Source organism: Temnothorax curvispinosus, unplaced genomic scaffold, assembly GCF_003070985.1.
Source record: "Temnothorax curvispinosus isolate PA1 unplaced genomic scaffold, ASM307098v1 QBEX01012135.1, whole genome shotgun sequence".
NCBI lineage: Eukaryota > Metazoa > Arthropoda > Insecta > Hymenoptera > Formicidae > Temnothorax > Temnothorax curvispinosus.
Window position 1 is genome coordinate 66,152 of NW_020221915.1, and position 23,968 is coordinate 90,119.

The 23,968-nt window shown below is 39.3% G+C and overlaps 1 protein-coding gene across 1 annotated transcript in view; it reads left to right on the forward strand.

Moving 5' to 3' along the window:
* LOC112462257 overlaps nt 1-6,795 on the forward strand; it is a gene marked incomplete at its 5' end in the record, with an annotated part of 67,522 nt that extends 60,727 nt beyond the window's left edge. The window contains one exon of the mRNA XM_025027938.1: nt 947-6,795. Coding sequence (XP_024883706.1) covers nt 947-1,038 — 92 coding nt within the window. The remainder of the gene's footprint in view (nt 1-946) is intronic.
* Nucleotides 6,796-23,968: the final 17,173 nt, after the last annotated feature.

A 23,968-nucleotide genomic window follows, 5' to 3' on the forward strand; every position in this document is an offset into this window, starting at 1 on the left:
AAGTTAAGACAAGTTTCTTGATGTCTATTAAATAAATGATAAATGTAAATTTCATATCAATATGGGCAAATTCTTGATATCACGGAGACTTGGCAAACTCGTAGCTATGCCCGACCAGGAAAACGCGACGAGATTCTCCGTCTTTTCGCAAAACGTTCAGTATACTCCAATAACTTCTCCGTGACGTGAACGCTGTGCCATCCAATCGAAATCGCAGAGTCAGCGATTGTCATCCATTGCGCCGCGCCGCTCGAAATCTCGTCGCGGAGGGCGCGTGACAGCCACGCATAATCTAGCGCGACATTCGCGTAGCTCTCTGTGACAAATAGACTGCGACAGCGCGTTGATAAACGCTGAGTTATGTGTCACTGGACCTAAGGCTATCTCGTGGGCGCGAAATAACCGTTAAATATATTGCGTTAAACATATATTATCCCAACATTAATTATACCATTCGCGTGTTTCATTAGCGGCCTTAATTTTGGTCCAATCGAATGTTATTATGTTATATGGAAGATATTACCTTTATTATCGTGGATTTTAAACCACACAATATTGTAACATTTACACTGATCATAATTAGAAAAAAAAACATTAATTTATAAAAAGACATTGAGATAATTAATTTCGATATCATGTATAATGCTAGAGTAGAATTTTGTATTTCGCTAAAAAACCTATATATAGAGTCAAAAGTTTCAAGATTGATTTTATACAGTACAACTACGTGTAATGTTACATTCAGTACGTATATTTTCGAGGAAAATATGTAGCACGTACTTGTAAAAATATTTTTCGTTTACATGTATGAGAGATGGATGTTAAGGTTGACTAATTCTAACTAAATAAATGCCGTTTAGCTAAGAAGCTAAACACGCTTCTATCTCGCATGTAAGTGTACACGCACAAAGATAGTAAAAATTGCAAATCACTTCTATCGTTGCAGGCCAGTGCATGGAAGCGAACGGCGGACAGATCGGCCGATCGACGTACCTGACGATCGTTCTGCTGACAGCAGTCGCCGCGATATTCAGGTGATTCTAATCGAAAACGCGATTATTCGAAATCAATTTAAAAAAATCAGACTCAAACGCGGTGCCGGACACTCAGTGAGATCGTTATAAAGAATATTCGCGACAAAGTGATCGGCCGTGGCTCGATCGATCCGAGCGCGCGCGTAAAGTTGCAGATGAATGCGATCTTAGACCGTGAATGAGAAGATGCGGGGAGAAAAGGGGAGCTTATCGACCGATTTAGCACAATCGTGCTCGTAGCTCCTGTTAGTTTCTTCGAGCTGTCAGGAAAAACTCGCGTTCCCGCGATCGTCGTTCCGAGGCCGAAGAGGCGCAGCCGCGTCGTCGATGAAACGGATAAGGAGTAACGAATGACGGACGACAGGATCGCACGAAGGATCATCTTACGAAGAATCGACGGAAGATCCGAAAAGAAAGTTGGATTTTCGCGACAACTTCGACACGCACGATCTCGCAGGAAGAGACAGGCATCGAAGGGACATCGGCGGCGATATTGCGCGATCGAAGCGAAGAGAGAGAGCGCGGACTCGTTGAGCGTGAGTTTTCCCTGGCCAGTAGATTTTTTTACCGGACGTAGCGCGTAGGCACTAAGATTGAGGTCGGGCGGAAGTTGACGAAGTTGTTTAGGCGATTTCTATGGTTTGGCCATATCACGATCGGTATCGCGACGAACGACGCGGTCGACCTCGGTCGAGGACGAAGGACCGCGATTCGCCCACGCGGGATCGATCGTCCCGGAGTCCTCTCGTTCTAGCCGATAAGACGCGGCGATCGTTTACTTTTTAGGAACGGACAGAAAAGGATGACTACTACGAAAGAGAGACTATATCCTCGATAAGTGCAAAAAAAAAGAGAGAAAGGGATGAAGAAGCATTTACTCGGTAAATATTTTCTTCGCCGGGCGCGCGTACGCTCATTTCTTTGCTCATTCTCGGGCATGTACCCTCAATAAGTACCGAGTTAATCGACGATACGCGTAATAATTAATATCGATTAATTACAAATAAATACACGCTGTCGTTTTTCGACGGATCGAGGCGGATCCCCGAATTTGTTCTGTGAAGTGACGCCGCGAAGGATGAAGGGAAATGGAGTCGCTCGTTCTCCCCGGGACGAGCTAGCCGAGCGAGAGCGGTTTTTATCTGAACGACGAACGAGAATGAGGACAGTGACTCTTGATTAATTAGCATGGCGGAGTCCTCTAGCCGATAAGAAACAAATGCGTAATATTATTTCACCCCGCGAACCAGTCGAGGATTAAAGAAGGTCAAGAGATTATTGAACGAGACTACAGGGGCTCCGTTCTGGATGTCACACCATGGTACACCGGTGTTCTCTCTTCCTCGGGGCTCACACGGCTCACTACATTTTTCTTTATTCATGCGTCGAGAGGGGAAATCCGCCGAGGAAATCGCACGACGCGACGCGTCCCTCCGCGCGCGCGCGCGCGAGGCAGATGACACGGGTGTGATCCTTTGATCTATATTTTCGCTTCATTAGCATCTCGTTAGACGCGACGCGCAAATGCAGCCCCCGCCTGATCCTATAAGTTTTTATTCGTCGAGGATAAAGATCGCGTGCGATGTCACCGTCAAGTCTCGGGGAGGGAGAACTTGCCTTTAACGTTAAATGTGCGGTGGTGACGCCGAGGTCTTTGTCTCCTATGAGCAATCGATTAGCTTAATTAACGATGGGATGCCCGCGGACGGATATCTCTTCGGTGGTGACCCGCTCGGCGCGAACGTTAATGTTAAGCAATAAGCAATAAAGATACACGAAACATGTATACAAAAGACGTACATACACACACACACGCGGATACATACATTTACGTGGCAACAGAAACGCTCGAGAACGGTGATAACGAGGCGGATGTGTTGCGCTTAGAATCGAGCGTGAAGGCGTTATAACTCGAAGAAGGAACTCAATCGGTTTCGATTTTCGTGATTAATGACGACAGAAGAAGGCCAGACGCGACGGTGTAGGACGCTACGATATTATTGTAACTAATACAGAGTCTATATTATATATATTATTGTACAACCATCTTTGTAATAATTAAGCTGTAATCGAGTGACGAGAGATAGTAGAAGGAAGAGACAAACAAAGGGGAAGTTAGGAGCAACAGAAAGAGTGTGTGAGAGTGAGAACTGAAGCGCGTGTGTATGTGTGCGTGCGAAAATGAAAGAGAAAATTGGAATGAAAGAGTGGGAGGGGCTGGGGGGAGGGTCATGAAAAAAAGAGTGAATTATAGGAAAAAGCCAATTGCTATTTTAGCACTTTTTCAATCGCGTCGTACGTAATTTCTACGCCACTAAGATTTTTCCGTCGGATTTTGGTTTAATCAATCAACGACGTCGGCGAGATCGATTCTTGAGAAGGAAGCGAGAAACTCGCAACGGATGCGATGAAAATCTCATCGAGCCGTCATTCGCCGTTCGTTCATCCGCGCGTCCAATTATTTTTGTTCTTTCTCTCGTCGATCTCGATCGAAATTGCTTCGCAACGCTGACCAACCAACGGTGACCGACGTTTCGCGAGGATTTCCATCGATCCATCGCGTTAATTGCGTTATTTATCCCATCTTTGCCTTAGTCGATCGTCGGGATCGTTAAGCGTCGCATGTTATTTCACGCCTACTCAAGGATCCTCTCGGACAACGCACTTCATCGGGCGGCAAGTGTCTCCGTTTTCAGGGTTCTCAGAAGAGAGGGACCGATCGATTTTCGTTCAATTACCTCTCTCTCGACGAGAGTGGTATACCGTGAAGATATTATTGTCAGTGCGCACAACAATTGCGAGGTAGCGCGAAGCTCGTGCCATGCGGGCGAGCAGCGCGCGTTCTCATTTTTCACCAACAAGTAGGACTTAGGCTACTTAGGACACTTAGCAGTTATCAGCATTAGAAGCCATACTGTACCTACGAGCGCAGCGTATACATATATATAGCGTATATGAAGTAGTATGTTAATATCGGGTCTAGCCGTTAAGATTTCTCTAGCTTCTTAGGGATAATAAGCTCATTGTGAACAGCAATCAGGTCTGATCCAGGTGCCCCGCGGTCACGAATCACGTGCGTTACAATCCTGATGAGGCCCGATCGTCAATCTCGCGTCTAACGAGACGACGCGACTTCCGCGATAGCTAAAAGTCTCATCGACGGAGCGTGCGACTGTGAAAAAGCAAGAGTTCGATAGTAATTTACGCTCTATCTTTTTCTAAAAATTTGAAAAAATTAATCTGTATTAAATTCTCAATTTTTTAATGTTAATTCTCGCGAGCTTAAACAACGAAATAGTTACACCCGATTCTTCAACCCTTAAAGTACAAAACATGAGTATTTCGAGTCCGACCACTTTTTCACTTATTTAAAGTCGTTCAAGAAATCTCTAAAAATTCATAAACATACTTTCAAGTTTCTAGAACAAATACACTTTATTTTTTACCGAATAAGATACCGTTTTTAATTGTACTTTAAGGGTTAAATCGATGAATATTCTGTACGGAATAAGATCAGCATGATCCGAGAATCACTCGAAGCCTCTCCATATTAATTAAAATTTTTAGAATTTTGATGAAATCGCTCAAATAGCTCTGAATTAGATCATATCATGTATAACTGTGTTGTCAATCGGAGCATCAATTGTTTGCTATCCGCTATATCGCGGTCAGCGTAAGAATAAATGTTTATTTTTTTTTACAGCGTTGTTAGAACGCGGATGAAATCATTCAAATTCCGCGATTTTTTTTTAATTATCCCATCTGTATTGCCAAACAAAACGCATATTTCAATCATATATATTTTGCTCCTATACATTTTTGTTTGCTTTCATGATCCCCGCTATATGCGAAGCTATGGGATGCATGCAATAATCAGATTAAGCAAAGCTGATGGCAAAGAGAAGAGCGGAACGCGGACGGTATTAAAGAATGAAAATGGTTATTCGAACATTTCTACGCGCGCTCTTCACTTTTTAACTTACCCTCACGATTGACACTTCGAAAGCGAGCGTCTTAGAACGACTCGTCCTTGAGCTATGCTTATCATCTGCAAGGATTCGCGGTCTCATATCGACATTATTATTGCAGAGAGGAAGATAATATGCAATAATGAACGAAGCTAAAATATTCGAATCGATCGCAAATTGGTTCGTAAGGGGAAACTTTACGAATTTTACATAATGTCGTAGAATTTTCAACGATAAAAATAACCGGGTTTCGAGAACGGAAGATGCGAGAACGTAACTGGGCAAACGCTCGAATATTCTATTATTTTCGATTTATCTGGCGCAAACAACGTCGAGGGATTCAATAATTATCGGAGCATCCCCAAACATCGTTACTAACCCCGACCGACTCGATCCGCTCGATTCGCTCTTTCTCTATCTCTCTCTCTCTCTCTTTCTCTTTCGCCCTCTCCCTCTCTTGCCAAACATTATGCGCGGCATTTAATGAGATTGATGCAATCGTCCGATGCATTTAATCCTACCAATTTACATTGCGCCCTAATATCGTGCGCGAGCATTCCGCTAATGGAGTCGCTAATGAGAAACAGAAACATTCTCCTCGCTCGTTGTTGTTTTCGATAGATTAGACAACCACCAGCAGAAAATTGCAAACGAACCGTCCGCTCCCGGGAGAAAATTCGTACTTCATTTGAGCGCGCTGTTCGCTTGATTTTTGTCCTACCACAGTGGGATTTACGTTTGTATAAAATATTTGCCACAGACGAGATGCAAGTGGAAATTTCACATAATAAGTCGAAATCAAATCTGATCAAATCTACCTTCCTTCTTCCGAAGAAATCGTTGAACTTCGATTTATAAGAACAATTGTTCTTTTTTTTTTTTTTTCGTCCGTTTTTTATCCCGGAATTTAAATATGCAAAATTTTGAAAGAAGCATCGACAATTTATTTTCGCTGAGGAAACATTGACTTCATGTAACTCGGAGAAGAGAGTTGTTGAAACCTCTTTTTTGGCGGATATAGCTCCCCGTTCAGCGGAACAAGCCCGAAAGTTATTCGTAACAACTAACGTCAGTATATTTTCGTTCGAAACACCGCTCGATGAAACTCGTTTGTTACAACAATCTCCCGGATGTAAGACGCGCTTCTCGCGAACGCGCTGTGCGCGGTTGATTTCACCGCATCGTGCGGATGTGGCTTCGAAACCGATGTGAATACCGAACCGGGATTACAACAAAGCGCCGCGTGCGTCAGCCGTCCGAGTCGGCGGCGGCGTACCGACGATTAACGATTTTATGGAAGCTCGTCTGATAGGATTATCGGATTACTTCCGTGTCGGCGCGAGTACTCCGCGCGCAGTATATTGCTCTTCCGCGTCGCGGATTATGTTCTCATTCTTAAGATCGCCCCTGCCACCGACTGTGTCACTCGAGAGATTTGGGATACGTCCCGGGCAAACAACTCGCGGCGAAGTTGGCCTCGTGACAAACGGACGCTTCGAGTACGCGGGATCATCAACCCCGCTTTAATAAATCAAATCAGCCGTTTTGGCAGCGGCCCGATAAACCCGTAAGTTGAAAAGATTTAATTGAAGAAAAATGTGTTATTTCTGAAATTTATAAATATCACGTTTATATTGTCCAGATGACGTTGTTTTCATACGCGCAATAAGTTCATGTTCCTTTAATCTTAGAACAAATAATCAGAGCCTTTAAATTAAACTATTGACTCTCCTTAATTCATATCACTGCCTTTCGATCAAATCTGTCTTATTGGTTATTAATCTTCAAATTAACTTCTACACACAGAAAAATATCGTTCTATAGCCAAGAAAAGCAATTACTCATTTTATTTTATTTGGTTTGAGTAACAGTTTTCTTTAACAAAGAATATTTTCTTAATATTAGTTTCTTAATATACTCATCATAAGTATTAGAAAAGCTTATCATCATGTGCTTAAAAGAAGAATTTATTCTTCTTTCAAGTATATTCCGAAACTTTATCTAAGAAAAGCAACATAAGCTTGATTTGAATATTACTGATTTTTTAGGTAAGAATATGAAATACTTGGCTGTAGAACGACATTCTTCTAGGTTAGGAGGTTTTCGTGCGCGGTCCGGAGGGGTACAGTTTAGAATATTGAAATTCCTGTCATCAGGTGGACTTGAAACCCGGTTCCTCGTGGTTATGAGTCTGATACTTTATCACTAGGCCACATCTCTGATTATATTTTTAGTGCTGCAGTATCTAGTTTTGACAGAAAGTGATTCATTAATTTCAAGTATATTCTGTAAACTTTATCTAAGAAAAGCTACATAAGCTTGATTTGAATATTTACTGATTCTTTAGGTAAGATTATGAAATACTTGAAATCAATAAATTACTTCTGTGAAAACTAGATACTGCAACACTAAGAATATAATCAGAGATGTGGCCTAGTGATAAAGTGTCAGACTCATAACCACGAGGAACCGGGTTCAAGTCCACCTGAAGACAGGAATTTTTATATTCTAAACTGTAAGTACTACCCCTCCGCACCGCGCACGAAAACCTCCTAACCTACATTCCACTTAGGAACTAAAGAATTAAAGAAAATTAAAAAAATAAAAATAATATTAATTGTAATCATCGAGAATACAAATTCTTTTTTGAAGTAAACGATTATTCTAGATGAATAAAATTTTTACTTGATTCAAATAACGGATAAACTTCTCTCAAGAAAATGTAATATCTTTATTGAAGTATATGCTTCTCTTCCGTGGACTCTATATTGTAAGTAAACAAAATGTTCGTATTAATTTAATATTCTTGTTTCAAGTACTAAACTTGCTAAGATCTAGAATATGTTTTGAGTAAATGTGATACTTATGACGACTTTATGGTAGATTTGCTCATATATGAACTTATCAAATACTTGAATCAAGTAATATTAACTTGCAGGTAGTTTATATTTTTCTGTGTGTAGCTATTTTTCTGCGTTATTTGAATCCCATTTCTCAGAATTATTTTTCTTATTTTTAGCTATTGCATTCTGTTTTTATTAGATGATCATACATTCGAAAATAAATCAATTTTCTGTGAACTATTTGTATCTTTCTGGACTAAGAATTTTAGATATATTTCCAAAATAACCGATCTAATTTATTTATGAACAAGATTTGAATACATATTAAAACATTGGATAGAAATAATTGTGTGAAATGTCGCTTCGCTATTCTGTTAATTTTTTGTCTTTACTGATATTAGGATATTTTTACGTTATGTGATATTTATATCGCTCTATTTTTGTTTCCATCATAGAACATATCAAGAATAGATGCTTAAGAGACATATATATCGTTTTCAACGTTCTTAAATCTGATTTCCTATTAAATAATGATCTCATTGTTGCTATTATTATCACTAGTTATCATTTCTCGATTGAAAGACGGCGCAGCGAAATACGAAAAACGATTTCCGGTTTTCCCCCTTAAAAAAAAAGAAGTGAAAAAAGCAACGAGCATGCTCGCGAGCTTACAATTTATATCGCCATAAATATATTTACGGTTATGACTCCGATATCGCTAAACGCACGACGCTTTATTTCATAGCTTCCGGAAATATTGTAGATTCGTCGACTTCCCGCGCCCCTCCAGGATCGATACTCCGATAAAATCCCGCCCGTACACGGTCGTTCGAAAACAATTCCGTGCTTATTTCCCTTCGCGAATCATACGCATATCCGGCCTACGAAAAACCGGGGGATGTATCGAGATATCCGGTCCGCGGCGACGGCTCCGCATCGCGTATCAGCGTCCTTCGTTATCAGAAACGATCCGTCCGTCAGGACCGCCGCAACGGTGAATCTATGTTGCATATGTTGCATTAACAGCCTCAGCCATTGTGTGGCAGATCTAAATTTTTTTTAAGAATTTGAAGAAATTCTTACATACCCTTTTATTTTAAATAGAAAATTTTAACTTACAAAACGCACAATATTAATAATATTATAACTATAGACATTAACAATTACATTAATATTAACTGTCGTATCATAACGTAGTTATTTATTGTAGAAAAAATATAAAGTATAAGAATATATATTTTCTTCAAAATTTGTGCTTTAGTGCGTCCTCGTTAAAAAAAAAAAGAATTAGTTTTAGATTTTAAAAAGTCATCACTTTGTGTCGGTCCTGTCTGCGATGGGAGACGCACGCGCGCGAGCGACGTCCACGACTGGAAAATCGTCGTCGTCCGGAGATTAGAGTGCTTCCAGTGCCATATGGGAAAAACAGCGAAACTTCCCCCAATCTGTAGGAGGTAACGACTCCCGCGTGTGCGGGGATGAGAGCCGCGATGCGTCTCGATTACGGGAGTACAAGCGGGGGGAAGGGGAGGGGAAGAAAAATGCGGCTCACTGATAGCTCGCGTTTTTCACGGCCCCGAATGCCGGAAAGTTCTTGAGCGTTATTGTGCTGTGGATTTAACTCTCCGTAGAGCGAGAGCGAGCGAGCGAGAGAGAGAGAGAGAGAGAGAGAGAGAGAGACGAAAGCGGGCGAGCTTTTTCTAATTTCGCGCTAAATTCTGATCTTCGCATTCGCCGCATGCCACCTAAAATAGTTCTCCCAACTTGCCCGATCATACCAGAGTTAGCCGATGAACTCTTGGCATACACCGCAGAGTGGAAGGAATATTCTTAATGTTCCATTCAATTTCATTTATTACGTATACAGTGACGTAACGACAAAAAATTGCTACTAGAAAGATATTCATATATCGATGAAATCCATCTCTGCTTGTCCCAATGTTATTAAAAATAACGATCCCCCCAAAGTGATTCTTACCGTTTTACGTTATCTCTACCTAAGAGAAATGTATTCCCGACGGACGATCGTGATCTTTCTTTATAAACGCGAAAGTCAGGAAGATAAGACAGAAATGGATTAGTTGCCATTACGGCTCCACTTACCAAATGTGGACCCTACCATATATAGAGCGCAACTTTGCCCTACGGAGGTCAATATAAAAAATGCGTTCTCGGAACATGCGGAATAGCTGCGCGCCGCCGCCGAGGCTTTCGCAAAACCCGGGACACGCCGCGCCGCACCTTCCTTCCTCGAGTACAGCACAGTCGCACCCTCCGTCGATTCGAGGACGTTTTCAATCAAGGGACAATCATCCCTCGACGAGCAAGTTCTATCGGATCAATCCGCCGCTCCGTCCCCCGACGAGACACGCGGTTAGATTCGTCCCCTGCCCTCCCCTCTATCCTACCCTCCCTCGTTCTTATCCGAACAACGACAGGAATAACTTCCGCTACACCCTCAGCAACGGCTCACCCCGAATGTACAACACGCTGCGGATGCGTGCGCGAGATGCAATTACGCTCTTTCGAATAATATTGAATGTTCTCGCATCGAATTGATTCCCGATTGGTTTCCCCGTACTGATCTCAAAAATGACTTTTGTTCGAGCTTTTCGTCGATAAGGGATAAAATCATTTTCTCATATTATTAGGTATTTGATTCGAAACTATATTTATTTATATTTAAACGATACGAGCAAAAAGACTTACACAAAACAGATGATGCTTTTTTCCTTTTTGTATAAGTTTTTCTCATATATATATATACGTACGTTAAGCAATATCAGCACAATAAATTTAATATAAACGTTCTTGCGGATAATCAAGATTTAGTTCATAATTTATGGAAATAAAGCAATAATGATTTTATTTGAGGCTGCTGAGCGATAGTGGAATGCTCACGTTACGAGATCAGCACCCAAGAAGCAATCGCTAATTTTTAAATATTGTGGGGCACAGGGTGGTGCAATTAGAACAGGTTACTGATGAGCGTATATAATGCGTCCAAGAAAACGCACGTGAAACGAGCACGAAAAACCGCGGGGCAATGTGTAAAAAGGGGAACACCATTATCGCCTGGTATTTTATTCTCGCACACTCGAATTCGAGAATGAGATCGAATCGGATTATCCGACGCGAATAGTTGAAATGGAATCGAAGACTATTCTGATATTAATGCGAAATTTCGACAAATGTATTGTAACGCGAGTTCAAAATTGCCGCTGAAGGCAGATCCCATTTCATCGGAATAACACGGCGGTGGAGCATTATAATTGCATAACTTTTTAACTTTTTTAACGGAATATTTCGAAACTTGGAATCGAAGAGGAGAGACACACAATACCTGAAAGTGATATAAGAGAACGAAACAGTACATTATCTCTATTCTGATTTTAATATTTTTAATACTCTGTAACATTAGTACACCGTTTTTGTTTGTGCTCTTTTACGATTATATAACTTTTTTAATTTTTACTAGAAATGAAAATTATAAAATATAATATCGTTATAACTTCAAATAATTTTTTGCAGTATAATGTCATTGTATGATTTTAAAGGGTGTTTACAAAAGCTCGTTTTATTATAAGTTAATTTTTTTTGTCTTTGAATTTAACATTTGTCTCTGATATTTCGGTTATGTCTCTCCTCGAGCCACTGTCATATCTAATTGATTTGTGAAACGATATGAAGACATGAATGGGAAATCGGATCGCCTAATTTTCGGGTTAGATAATCCCTTGCGAGCTCGTTAAGAAGTTTCGCCATTGGCGCGACGGGAGGAAACTGGATACATGATCGCTTTGAATTTGCATACTTCCTCGTAGTCTAAACCTCATTTGCTTAGGCGAATTGTCGAAGTAAAGCGGCGACGATCGGTCGACAATTCCTGCCACGCAAGCGGTTCTCCCAGCGATTTACCGAACCGGAACCGAATCCAGGTCAGATGAGCAATCGGAAAGTCTGTTTACTGAATACGGTATGTTCATGGAAATGCCGAAACAGCATCAATAATGGAATAAGCAGTTATTGATCGGCAAATACAACAAATATAGTAAAAATCCGTTTAAAGGTTTCTATCGATAATGAATAATGATAAACGGTATAAAATCATGTCCTCTATCAAAGATTAACATTTTCGATACAGGTGCAGTGAAAAATTAATCATGCGTCTGTATACGTGGGTCTACGGCGCGGCGTCCGAGCCAAAATGATATCTGCTCGTAACTTGCTAGAAAATATTAAATAAACGATGTTTATCAAAATAACTATAAAATCGTCAACTACAATGTAGAGCAATGTTTCATGAATTTTTTCAGATTATTTAAAATACTTTGAGATAGGGAAAAATAGCGTCGAACGTGACAGACCCACGTATACATTGCAAAAAAAACGTATACAGACGGAGGGTTAATTTAGTCTCAAATTAATTTTAGTCAATTTTCAAAGAGAAAGAACAAAGGAAAAATCGCTCACGATAAAACGATATCTTCCATATCGAAATGAAGTTTTACAAAGTTTGTTAAAGATTGACTTTATCCCGTTTTGATCTGTGTAACGAACTTATACTGCAAATACATGTCGCGCGTCGATTTCTATCGAGTGCGAATACTGAGTCGGCCTTTTCATGCGCGCGAGCGCGAAACGAGCACGTCGCGCTGCCATTTACGGTCGCACAATTTTCCGGCACCTCGGCTGCCGTTTCTCTCCGGCTTTAATCGCTTGCTCGACATCGTCCCCGACAATACGAATTGATGATCGAACGTAAAATCGATCGCTCACGTCGCGTGCCGAACGCCCGGCTCAGCGGAGTCCATTAAGATCTCGCATTATGTGTCGCGAATCATGCCGCGAACGCTTTAAATCGACCAGCTCAACCTGCTGTAATTTCGCGATTACACAACGGACAATCATTTTACGGACTTTCCGTCGCCGAGATGGAGTTTTCGATATCAAGAAACAGATGCGGTGTCATCTTTCCGCGAATATTTCTTCCTTTCTTCAAAGAACGCTTCGCATTTTGTTCACGATCGTTCCACTTTCGGTTTACTTACGATCCTCAATTATAATGAGTTCTTAACGTCAGATCACGAATATTTGTACATATTTTTACGAAGCATATATGTTTGCGACCTCAACGTTAACTAATTGGACGGGTTGCAATGTTCGCGCTGTTGTAGAAATGTGAGCCATCATTATCCAATATCATCCTGGACGTATATATACGCCGCCACCGAAAAACAGAAATCGAATGCGACGATTCGCGATCGGCGAGATCGGCGAAAAAAAAAAAATACGATTTAGTAGTTTGTCGAATGAATGGCAAAAGCAATACTGAGTGTGCGTGGGCGCGTGCATGATATTACCATAGGGTGTGAAACCGGTGAAGAAAGGAAAGATAAGTGTGTAAGCTACCTGTGCCTTGTAACAAACTATATATGTATGTATATATGCAACACACACACGAGAGAAAAAAAAAGAACGTAAATACACCTTATATATACATATATATAGATACACTGACGCGTACACATATGCACACATACATACCACACACAAACGAGATACTCTTACGATAATCTATTTAAAACCAATCGTTGCCGTCTCTTCTGAAACAGAAACCCCCTCTCAGAATTTCATCGCAACGCCCGCAGAAAGAGAGATAAACGGAGCAAAAACGACGAAAGAAGTAAAGGAAAAAAAAAGAAAGACAAAAATGAAAAAGATATGTTGTTGAATAAAATAGCAATAATCGAATTTCAGACTGAATTATGATTGAATATTATACCGCAAGTCTTTGTTGTCGCGGCGGCGACGCGCGAGTGTGTTAATTATTATAAATACTGTTACAGTGTCTTGCTACAACTGGGGAGATTAAAAATAAAATCTCGAAGCTCGAAACATCTTTGGGAGATTTTATTTCTTGCCTATAAAAATTTCAATCCTCATCTTAACAACTGCGTCATTGTCATTAATAATTATAATTGATAACGATCTCTTTAATTGATTCACGATAGCGTCTTAAGCGTACGTGGGGACGAAACTGGGAGACAGCATTTCTTCGCCTGGAGCAGAAAGAAGCCTGTCTCGCGATCGGACTCTTTTTCTTGCTCGTGCCTCGTCGGATTTATCGCCGCCCGTTGTTACGTTGCCGAGCGGCCAATTGGCGAAGAGCGATGCCCCTTTTTGATTTAAGGTTTCTCTTTCTTTACGATCGCGCAGTCGACTGTCTCGCGCGCGCGGCCATAACAGCAATGCACGAACACATAAATTCTTTCTGCCGGAGTTGGCTGGCACGTGGCAAGATCGAGATTCGGCGTGCGAGCTTCCGCCGTTATTTACTGCCATTTGCACGGGGTAGCACGGGAGGAGGAGGAGGAAGGAGGTGGCTGTTTTTGATGGATGTCGCGGGATAACTACTTTTTCTTCGTCCCCCCGAGATCGTTTTGTAATTTAATGAAAATAAAAAAGAAATCGCGCATCTTCCTTTTCCGACGGAGGAAGATACATCGTCACGGATTGCGGATCGGCGGTTACGCGTCGCATCAGCGAGACGTCGCTGCATCTCCCGAGGTGTCCAAAGAACAGCGTCAAAAAACCAGGTAATGTATACGACACTGTTAGTTTTCTATAAGTGAGATTTTTATTGTATAATATATTTTTATATTTAAAATATTTAAAATATTATTTACCCGTTGAAATTATTAATTGTGAAATATTTCTTTCCCTTGTGAATTTCTGTTCTCTAAAAAACGAGTTGCTTATTAATATCAGTTTGGATCTATTCATCTTTACGCAGCGAAAATTATGATCGATGATGATAGAGCATTATTATAATATTTTCATACTTGTTTATCATACTTCTGCTTATAATGGATTCATCTATATTCTCCGCTGTTTTCATCGCGGATTTCTCATGAATTCCTATATTAAAACAAGCACGATATAGAAATTAAAAACTGAATAAAGATGAGATATACTTTTTGGACCTGATTTGCCTGCAGAGAGCAATAATAGCAACGATGAAAGCAATAATACAGTGAAATTACAATACGAAATTACAATAAAAGCAATAATACGATGAAATTACAACATAGGTATTGTATCACGATGATGATATATCATTGGCGTCATAATAGTTTCGTGGAAACACATAACGATCTTTCTGCACATAATTCCGTGGAAGTAAATGGTAGCGGCTACGAGGAATCGTAGATCGCTCGCTCAGCATGTCACACAAAAGAAACGAAACTACCCGCCCTCGTATCAGCATTTTATCACCCATACTATCGACATTACCCCTTTTCGCGGCGCGACACGAATTCCCGCGCAAGAGGAATACGTTTCAACCGCATTGCGAAATATATGGAATTATCGATTATCGCGTAAACGCTGATGTATAATTTTGTACGTATGGCAAAACCCATTACTGCATCTTACGCGAAGTACTTTATCTTTGAGCTGCATAAGAAAAATGTTCCCGTTAATGCCCGATTTTTTTCACGAATCTGAAATTATTGTACATCTTTTTTTTAGAACTAAATTATTGGGAGAATATCTTGATAAAGCGTCTTGATAAATGTCAAGAGCTAAATGTCAAGAGTTAAATGTCAAAAATGAAGATGGATGTCTCTTGAGTTCAAAATATATTTTCGATTTAAAATCGATTTAAAAAAACAAAGATAAATATGGTCTCATTTAACATTCGCTAAAGAGAAATTAATTTTTAAATAATGATTGCTGTAGGTATACAACTTGAGTAACATATGTTTTGAAAGACATATGTTACTTATTGCTCTTTTATCTTATTTCCGTGATTTATTCCGATTATATTATTGTTTAATAATCATCAGACGGTATTATTATTATCAATATCATTAACTAGAATCCAATGCTCTTTTTATTGTCAAGCTTTCGGTAATACGTGTCGTGAGCATCTCATGCATTGATCAGCAAAAATAACAAATAAACGAAACACAATGCATGCGCGGAAGACAATGCGATTTTGGGAAATTTCACTGTGCAACAACGCGCTTTTCATACTGAAATGTCTAATTACGGCATTTTGTCGCGCGATAATTAGGTCTCGATATAAAAGATTTTTATAATGCGCATATGCAGTGTACAATAATATTCATCTACAAAATTCTGTATAGCATTGTTTCACTCTCATTAACGAGTATTTATCGAGTTTAACGAATATATTTCAGAAATATTTCTTCTCAAAAGCAATGTTCGGCTATTATATTGCAGATAATAAATAAATTAACTGATTGGAATACAATTTCTTTCAACATAAATATAATATCCCGTCAAGTATCCCGTACAAATTAGACATTTATTTTACTCTAAATTATATCGATGACGTGTATAATTTTTTTGTTAAATCTTTAAGATGTGGCAGTATTAAAATTTCACTTTGATACAAGATTTCATTATAATTACTTGATTATTCCCAGTTTCATGGCGATGCGTTTATCTATTTCCTCATATAAAACAAATCGCGATAAAAAATATTTATTACAGGAGCGAAAAACATTTTATAATTATCAAGTATTGTCGCGCGCAGGAAAAATAAGATCGCGCAGATATTTTTGCGATCGTACATTCCTATCGTTCTAAGATCGAAACAACAGGATTTCCTAATGATTCTTGCAATCAAGAGCGCGCGATAACATCATTTTATTTTTATTGCTGTATGTGTTATATGTACGTATGACATCCGGTTTCTCTTTTGTATCGTATGACAAGCCTGCGCTATCGAATACCGAATTGTAAGAAAACGTTTTGAAAAGGCTTGCCGGCGCATCGTTTATTGAAAGAGGTGGACAGGTATCTGTTTCTCTCGCAATCGAGCCCGCAATTCGGCTCGCGGCGCGAGCGAGATCGATAACGCCCAGTATTGTCGGTCAACGCGTTGTTCAGATTGGAAAATAACCTATACGTCCCACTCCATCTCTATCCGCCCACGTATGTGTCGTCGTCGTGTGTGTTTCGAATATATCCTATTACCTAACACGCTATAGCATCCTGCGTAGAACAATTGAGATCGCGTGACGGACGGCCGTCTCTATCCGGTTAAATCAGATGACGCGACGCGATGCGACGCGCGGAGAGCGACTATGTGACCAGACATTCTTTTAATCACGCATTACGCCCACCATAAATCTCGCCGGGCGCCGTTATCATGCTGGATGCACTGCCCAAGGACCATATTTCATTGCCTAAGACGCATAATGCGATGTATAATACAGTATTACGTTTCGGGCCGATATATTTCGCGGAAAATATAATTTATATATGTCGGTACATATCTTCGTATAAAGATCTTCCAAGGTTTTCTCGCAGTGTGCAAAATTTCGAGCAATACAAAATTTTATTTATCTTATTTTCCGATTTTCGCACAGGTGATGTCTGTAATTAAAAATTTCTGAACCTGAGAGCGACAAAAGATACGGGCACTTAAATGCAGAGCGAAACGACTTGTTCGTTATTCAGGTTATTCTTATGAGTCGACGACCACAGTTTATCCTATCAGCTTGTAGTTCTCTGTCTAAGTAATTGCTGTTTGACTGTAATCTCATCGCAATAATCCATTCATCAACGCTTGCCGGCTGGTCGTTGAATGAATTTTCCTCTTACGACCGTATTGCCTATCTTACAGCTTAGAATTTCTAGGACTGCAGTACAAATAAAAGTCTCTTTTTACAAAATTCGATAAAAAGCTCAATTAACAGTTTCGAGAAAATACATTTAGATCTGCGATGTCAATTTTTAGTATCGAATAATCATATTTGATGAGGCCAGTTTTTAAATTGTAACATACAATTAACGCAATTAGTTTTTAGTTACATTTTAAAATTTGTAATTTTATTATACCTTAACTTTGAAAATTCTGTAATTTTGCGATAAGTTTTGTAAAAACGACCCTCAATATTTTAATGGTCTCTCTCATGGAAAGTAAATGGAATTACATTACATGAGAAATACAAGCATCAAATCAGAGTCGACATTTATCAATGCTGCAGTGCTCTAATTCAGTTTTATTTATAGCGATCGGGGTTTCCTTCGTTGCCCCGCAGAAAGCAACAAGCAATTACCATCTTCATTAACAGCCCGTGACTTTCAGCCTTGAACGAATTTCTTTTCTTGCCGTTTTATCTTGCAATCTATTAATTACCAAGAACGCTGTTCACGGTTCTGTTAATGAGTACTTTGAGTTAATTCACAACTAAATAATAATGCTATACTTATTCGCATTTTCTCGAGGCGGTATATGCTTCGCAAAACTCCACTCTATTCTCACGACTCCATTCGGTACAGTATCACGGACGATCGCAATTGTCCAGATGCTTCTTCAATATTGCAATAACGCTAATGCGCGTGCGTAAGCTGTACAGTTGTACGGCTTACTTTTAAGGAGTCGCCATAAATCTACAAAGAAGCCGTAAAATGATTATAAACGGCCGAAGTTGCACTTAACTGCGCGCCGACGTTGATTTAACGCGGGCTTTACGCGGCCGAAAGTGTATATTGTTGCGGGCGGCATCGCCGCGCTGAAGTCTTTCCCTAACGAAGTATCGCCGGCGAAATCTAGTTTCAACACTTTGTGCCATAAGCTCACTACGAAGCTTGTTTGAAGGATCTTCAAGAACGATTATGGAAGTAAACCGGAGTGGCCGGGCGGTCGCGTGGGAGGAGGAAGAGGAGGAAGAGCAGGAGGAGGAAGAGGAGCAAAAAGTTTATTCGATCAAAGCAATTATTGAAAATTGCCGTACGGACGTTCGAAAACTCACCGTAATCGACTCGTTATTACTTCCGACTCTCTGAAACGTTCGATGTTAATTTAAGAGATTAATTAATGGCTCTCGAGATTTCTTCGCGGCGCATCAACATCCTGTAGGTATCTTTTTCAAGTAGTACACAAAATTTTACCGAAATTGTTAGGCAAATATTTCAGGACTAAGCTTTTTTAGATAAAAAATTAAAAAAAAACGCTTATATAAATATATGAGCGAATATTGATATAAATATTTTTCTCTCGTTCCTATTTGACGTAGAAAACTCTTTTGAAGATTATATATATATGTTTTAGTAACACCTCTCGTTAAATTTACGGTGACAATAATTATATTATAACAGTCTCTTATGAAAACGCCTTTTCTGTAAAAACGTGCGGAAAACAATTAATTAGAGAAGTAAACTTCTATTTTGAAGTTAATTTTCGTTCATCTTATTTTTATGGAGTGTCGCGGTGTCGAGGGACGCTCTGCTAATTGTAAGCGAAAACAGATGCCCTTTGGTAATTATAATTTTTGTATGGAGGACACTTTCCTCAAGAGACGAGGGGAGGAACAAATTATACACGTAAACGGGAAGCACTCCATGTTGGCAGACGAGACGAGCCGAACCCGTTTCAAGACTCGATTCCAAGTTTCCGGTAACGAACGGTGCAACGTTGAGAGCCCCCCCTGCTTTTTATCTCCCACCGCCGCGCCGTATTGCGCCGTCTTCTTTTTATTTCTGAGCACTGCAATCTGGCCATTTACGGACTACAAGGAACCAAATTCTTGCTCTCTTTACGTCGGTGCATCGAAGAGGCGTGTTACCGCGTGCCATATAATATATAATGCAATTTATCGGCGCAAATCGCTGTGATCGTGGCGAATTTCGGCATTCGTCCTGCCGAGATTTAAACACTTCCTCGAAAAGAAGAAATAAGAATTTTTAGTGCGTCTTTCGTGAGCTCACCTGCTGTTTGTGTATAAAATAGATTCAAGGATGCTTCTCTCTCTTTTAATAAAAAAAAACTTTTATGAATTTAAATCAAAACCTTAACGCAAAAGGATTGTCAAAAAATAAATATATATTTGCAATGCTTTTCTAGAAAAGAAAATAATCAATAAAATAAATTATAAATTCAGATAATTTAACGTGAGCAATTACTAATATCGGAATAATAACGCCAAGTATTAATCATTGTTCCAGTATTTCCTCGCGCAATTTAGGCGAAAACATGCTGCCATTTAATCACTTAGGAACTACCAGGGAGCACGATTTTTCTTTCGTATCGGCGCGGCGGAGCAGCTGCAACATTACAACCCCGTAGTCATCTATGATGTCATAATTTATCTCAATCTGGGAAATATGGTATCGACTTTCAAGGAATTGGAATTTTTATCGGGCAGCTGGCGTCCTAAGTGATGTAGCTGATGATGAAGCTGCAGATTAAACATGAATCACATAAACGGGCTCGTTATTTCTGGTTTTCAACCTCAGAATTCTACGTATTTTAATATCTTATCGGTAATTCCTATTTCCATTGCATAATTCACGTTATAAAATTGTATTCATTAAAGAATATCTCTTTAATATTCAAGAAAAAAAGCCCGACTCTGTCTCAGGAATTTAAAAAATATATGACGTATGCTACACAGAAAAACGGTACTGCTGAAGTAATTTAATTTAGCTAGATACAGATCTGAAAATAATTTTGTTGCACCATCAAAATAATTATGTAAAACAACACTCAAGCTGATTGCTAAAAGGTCAACATTTTTTACAGCGCTATTATCATACTTCAGCGATTTACTATATTTATTTTGATGGTGCAACAAAATTATTTTCAGATCTGTATCTACCTAAATTTTTAGATACTTTAGCCAAACCATTCTTTCCGTACACTTTTATAGCAACAAACACATCTTATATACTTATTTCTTATAGAATTCTCTTTTATCTATGTTAATTATGTTCAAAAATGTCATTATATGTTTGTCCCCGACATACATGAGACCGTTTTATATTGCATAACAACTCAGCAGTTCCATGACCGCGCGACGCAAGTTGCGTAGTCACAAAGACACAAAGACGAATGACGTAGCGTAGGCGATGCATAAAAATAGAAGTCGACCAACGGGGTAAAAGGAAGAAGGCCAGTTCGCTAAACATCCCGCGGAACAAACCGGTATTCGCGTTTGCATCGTGCAGAAAATTAAGCGAAGTGCTCAACAGACAAGAGAGAGATATATCTGTTCGCGTAGTTAAAACGACTTTTATCGCGGCCCTTTTATTATCTCGTCGTACATGAAACCCTTTGTGTACGATGCCTTTCAGTGCAGACCGTTTATTCTCGGTGCGTCAGATTTGTTTAACGATAATGCGAGATCTAGACGTTTCAAGAGTCTAATTGCCTGAAAGTCGATATACTAAGTTAAGTCAGTGAATTTATTTCTTCGATTTAATAGCGAAAATACTTCTTGCTTGCGCAAGAAATAGAACGAACATGAAAATGTGCTCGACACTTTTATCCAAATCTAAATGATTATACTGCATTGACAAATTCAGGTACGTGGTTTAATTTCTCTACCATCAGACGCTGATATGAAGTCTAGACGGATCAATAGCGTGATTGGCGAAAAAAAAGATTTACTATAGTAAATGAGTTTGCAATATGATTTTTTCACGATCAATCTATAAATGTACGGATAATATGATCATGAAACAAATAGATTGGCCACAATTCCATTTTTTGACGTGATTCGCTTTCCCGACGGCGTAATGGCAAAATGATCGCTTATCGAGGGTGGAGAGACAGAAAGAGAGAGGCGGGGGAGGGAGAAAACTACGTTATCGAATCAAATTTGCAATAGCTAATTATGGTACGGTATAATCCGTTAATGAAGCTATACGTTAACTCGACATAGAACGAGACTCCACCGAAGCATTATTTATAACAAACGCTGACAAATCCCCCACCGAAATTCGCTTGATGATCGAATATTTTCCAATGTTTGGAAATTATGTCTACTTGGCTGACACGTGACATTATCATTTCGTGTATCATTCATGACGCACGGTACAATTTCGAATTCATACATTTTTTAATGTACAAGGTATACCGCGGTAATGCGTTATAGGTCCGATCGCGGCATCATTTTGGATCGGGAAATTCAAACGGTGCGTGTAGTTTGCAGTAATCGAGAAAGAAAATGAGATATTAAAGAAACGAGTATACAAATGCAAAAAATAAAATTCTGAAGTAGGTAATATAAAAAATGCGGATTCAATGGAGCGTTCTTACCTCACTAAAACCTTCGCTTATAGACGAATTAATTTACATCTCGTATATAGTCATATCGTTAAACGTTATATATAGCCTGTTAAATTGCAACCGCATTTAGTTGGACAATTTAGGTCAAATTTACAATTGTTTAAAATTCTCAAATAAGAGTTATTTCAAAGTTGGAGCGTTCTACATTCTATTAATAGGATATGCCATGTAAATTTAGGTATCTAGCGATGCAATTAACGTCACTCATCAAATCTGTTAGATTATCTGTACACAAAAAGTTTTCATTTCTTTTATAACCACTGTTAGATGTATAAATATTCGGCGAAAGAAACTGTACATATGGAGTTTTTTAAAGAAGTTTGTTTACCGCAGCATTTCTTGCTTTACAATTCCAATAAGGAGCGTGTATTTGCTAAGTATTGTAGGTAACGAGGCTTTTATTTGCATACTTCTAAAAATAGCATGCTCTAAATCATTTGTATTCACGATTAGAACGTCATATTAACTGAAACCGTGAAATGTGACGGAATAAGAACTTTTATGAATCATTTAACTTTGTTGTGCTCGCGTTGCTTATTTACTACTTTCAAAATAGAATTTATTATTTATATGTGAAAAATATTATCTTAAAATTAGAATTGTGAAATTTTAATTAATGAAGTTAGTGCTAGTTTAGTTGGCTTGTTATTTATAGTAGAACTACTACACACTTACGTGTAGCTGATGATATGGTCTACATGGTCTACGTGCGAAATATATCGTATTATTAATCGTATATGTAATCGGATTACTTTCTTATTCCACGATTGTCGTCTCCTCGAAATCGACGATCGTCACGAAGGTAAGATTATGGCGAAGCAAGGCCGCGCGCCGTGCAGAGTCTCGCGTCTCGCGTCGCGTCGCGTCGCGTCGCCGGTCATTCATCGCACTCTTGGAATTCGTGTCAATCGCGTGTAATCCGGACGATCTGGAGGATCTAAGCGCGCGGGGTAAGAACCCGTGCAATGTGCCGTGAGGTACGTCATTCCGCGCATTCGCTTCGTCATTCCGTGACATCACGGCACCACGTGTGTGCCGGCGAACATCCCGCCGTCATTGTTCGGCGTAGGTATCGCTCACGTGTGACTTATTGCACGATAAACACATATGGTCCCCCCTCGTTCGGACATCAGAATTAGCTCCTTTGCCAACTCAGTGTCAAGGTGATCGGTCGTTTAGATCCCACCACCGCCATCGGTCGTGTTGATGGACATATTCATACACTACGGTGACATACCTAAGCTCGACATTATTTTCATCGTAATCACCGCGGTATTTGACGACAATATATTAAACGACATATGTAACATTTCCCATCACCACTTCCTACGCGTCTTAAGAGGGGAGGTTTTCTAGAAGTTTCTAGAAACGTAGTTTTGGGCTATCTGGGCTTCAGCCTATCATAAATAACACGTACGGCCGTACGTAACAATATATATATATATATATATATATATAGACTAATCATGATAGTTCATTAATTTTACAAATATGTCTCGATTTGTAATATAATAAAAAAAGTTGTAATGAAAGAAAGGTTTTAAGAAATTATGCCAATTTGGTTTATTTCACGATTTATTTAGCGCATAATAATCTAAAAAATAGGATCTACATTCTCTCTCTCTCTCTCTCTCTCTCTCTCTCTCTCTCTCCTCTCCCCTTTTTCTAAAAAAAAAAATAATCTAGAGAATGCTAATATAATGGACTTTGACATCATTAAATATAATTTTATATTGCTGCTGTTCTCGGGATTTTCGTTACTAATTTTATTAATTGACATTTGTATTTATTAGACAAGAACAGGACACTCGAAATTATTTCAATAATTACTTATAAGCACTCTCATTTTCTCATCATTGTTCAACGAATGTAACGATCATGTTTTAATAACTTTTATTGGCCGCAACTTGACGAACGTGCAATGGTCTCAATTGAATTCAATAAACATTGATTAATCTCCTGACTTGTTGCTTTGTCATGTTGCCATTATATACATGGCGTGCGAATAGTTCA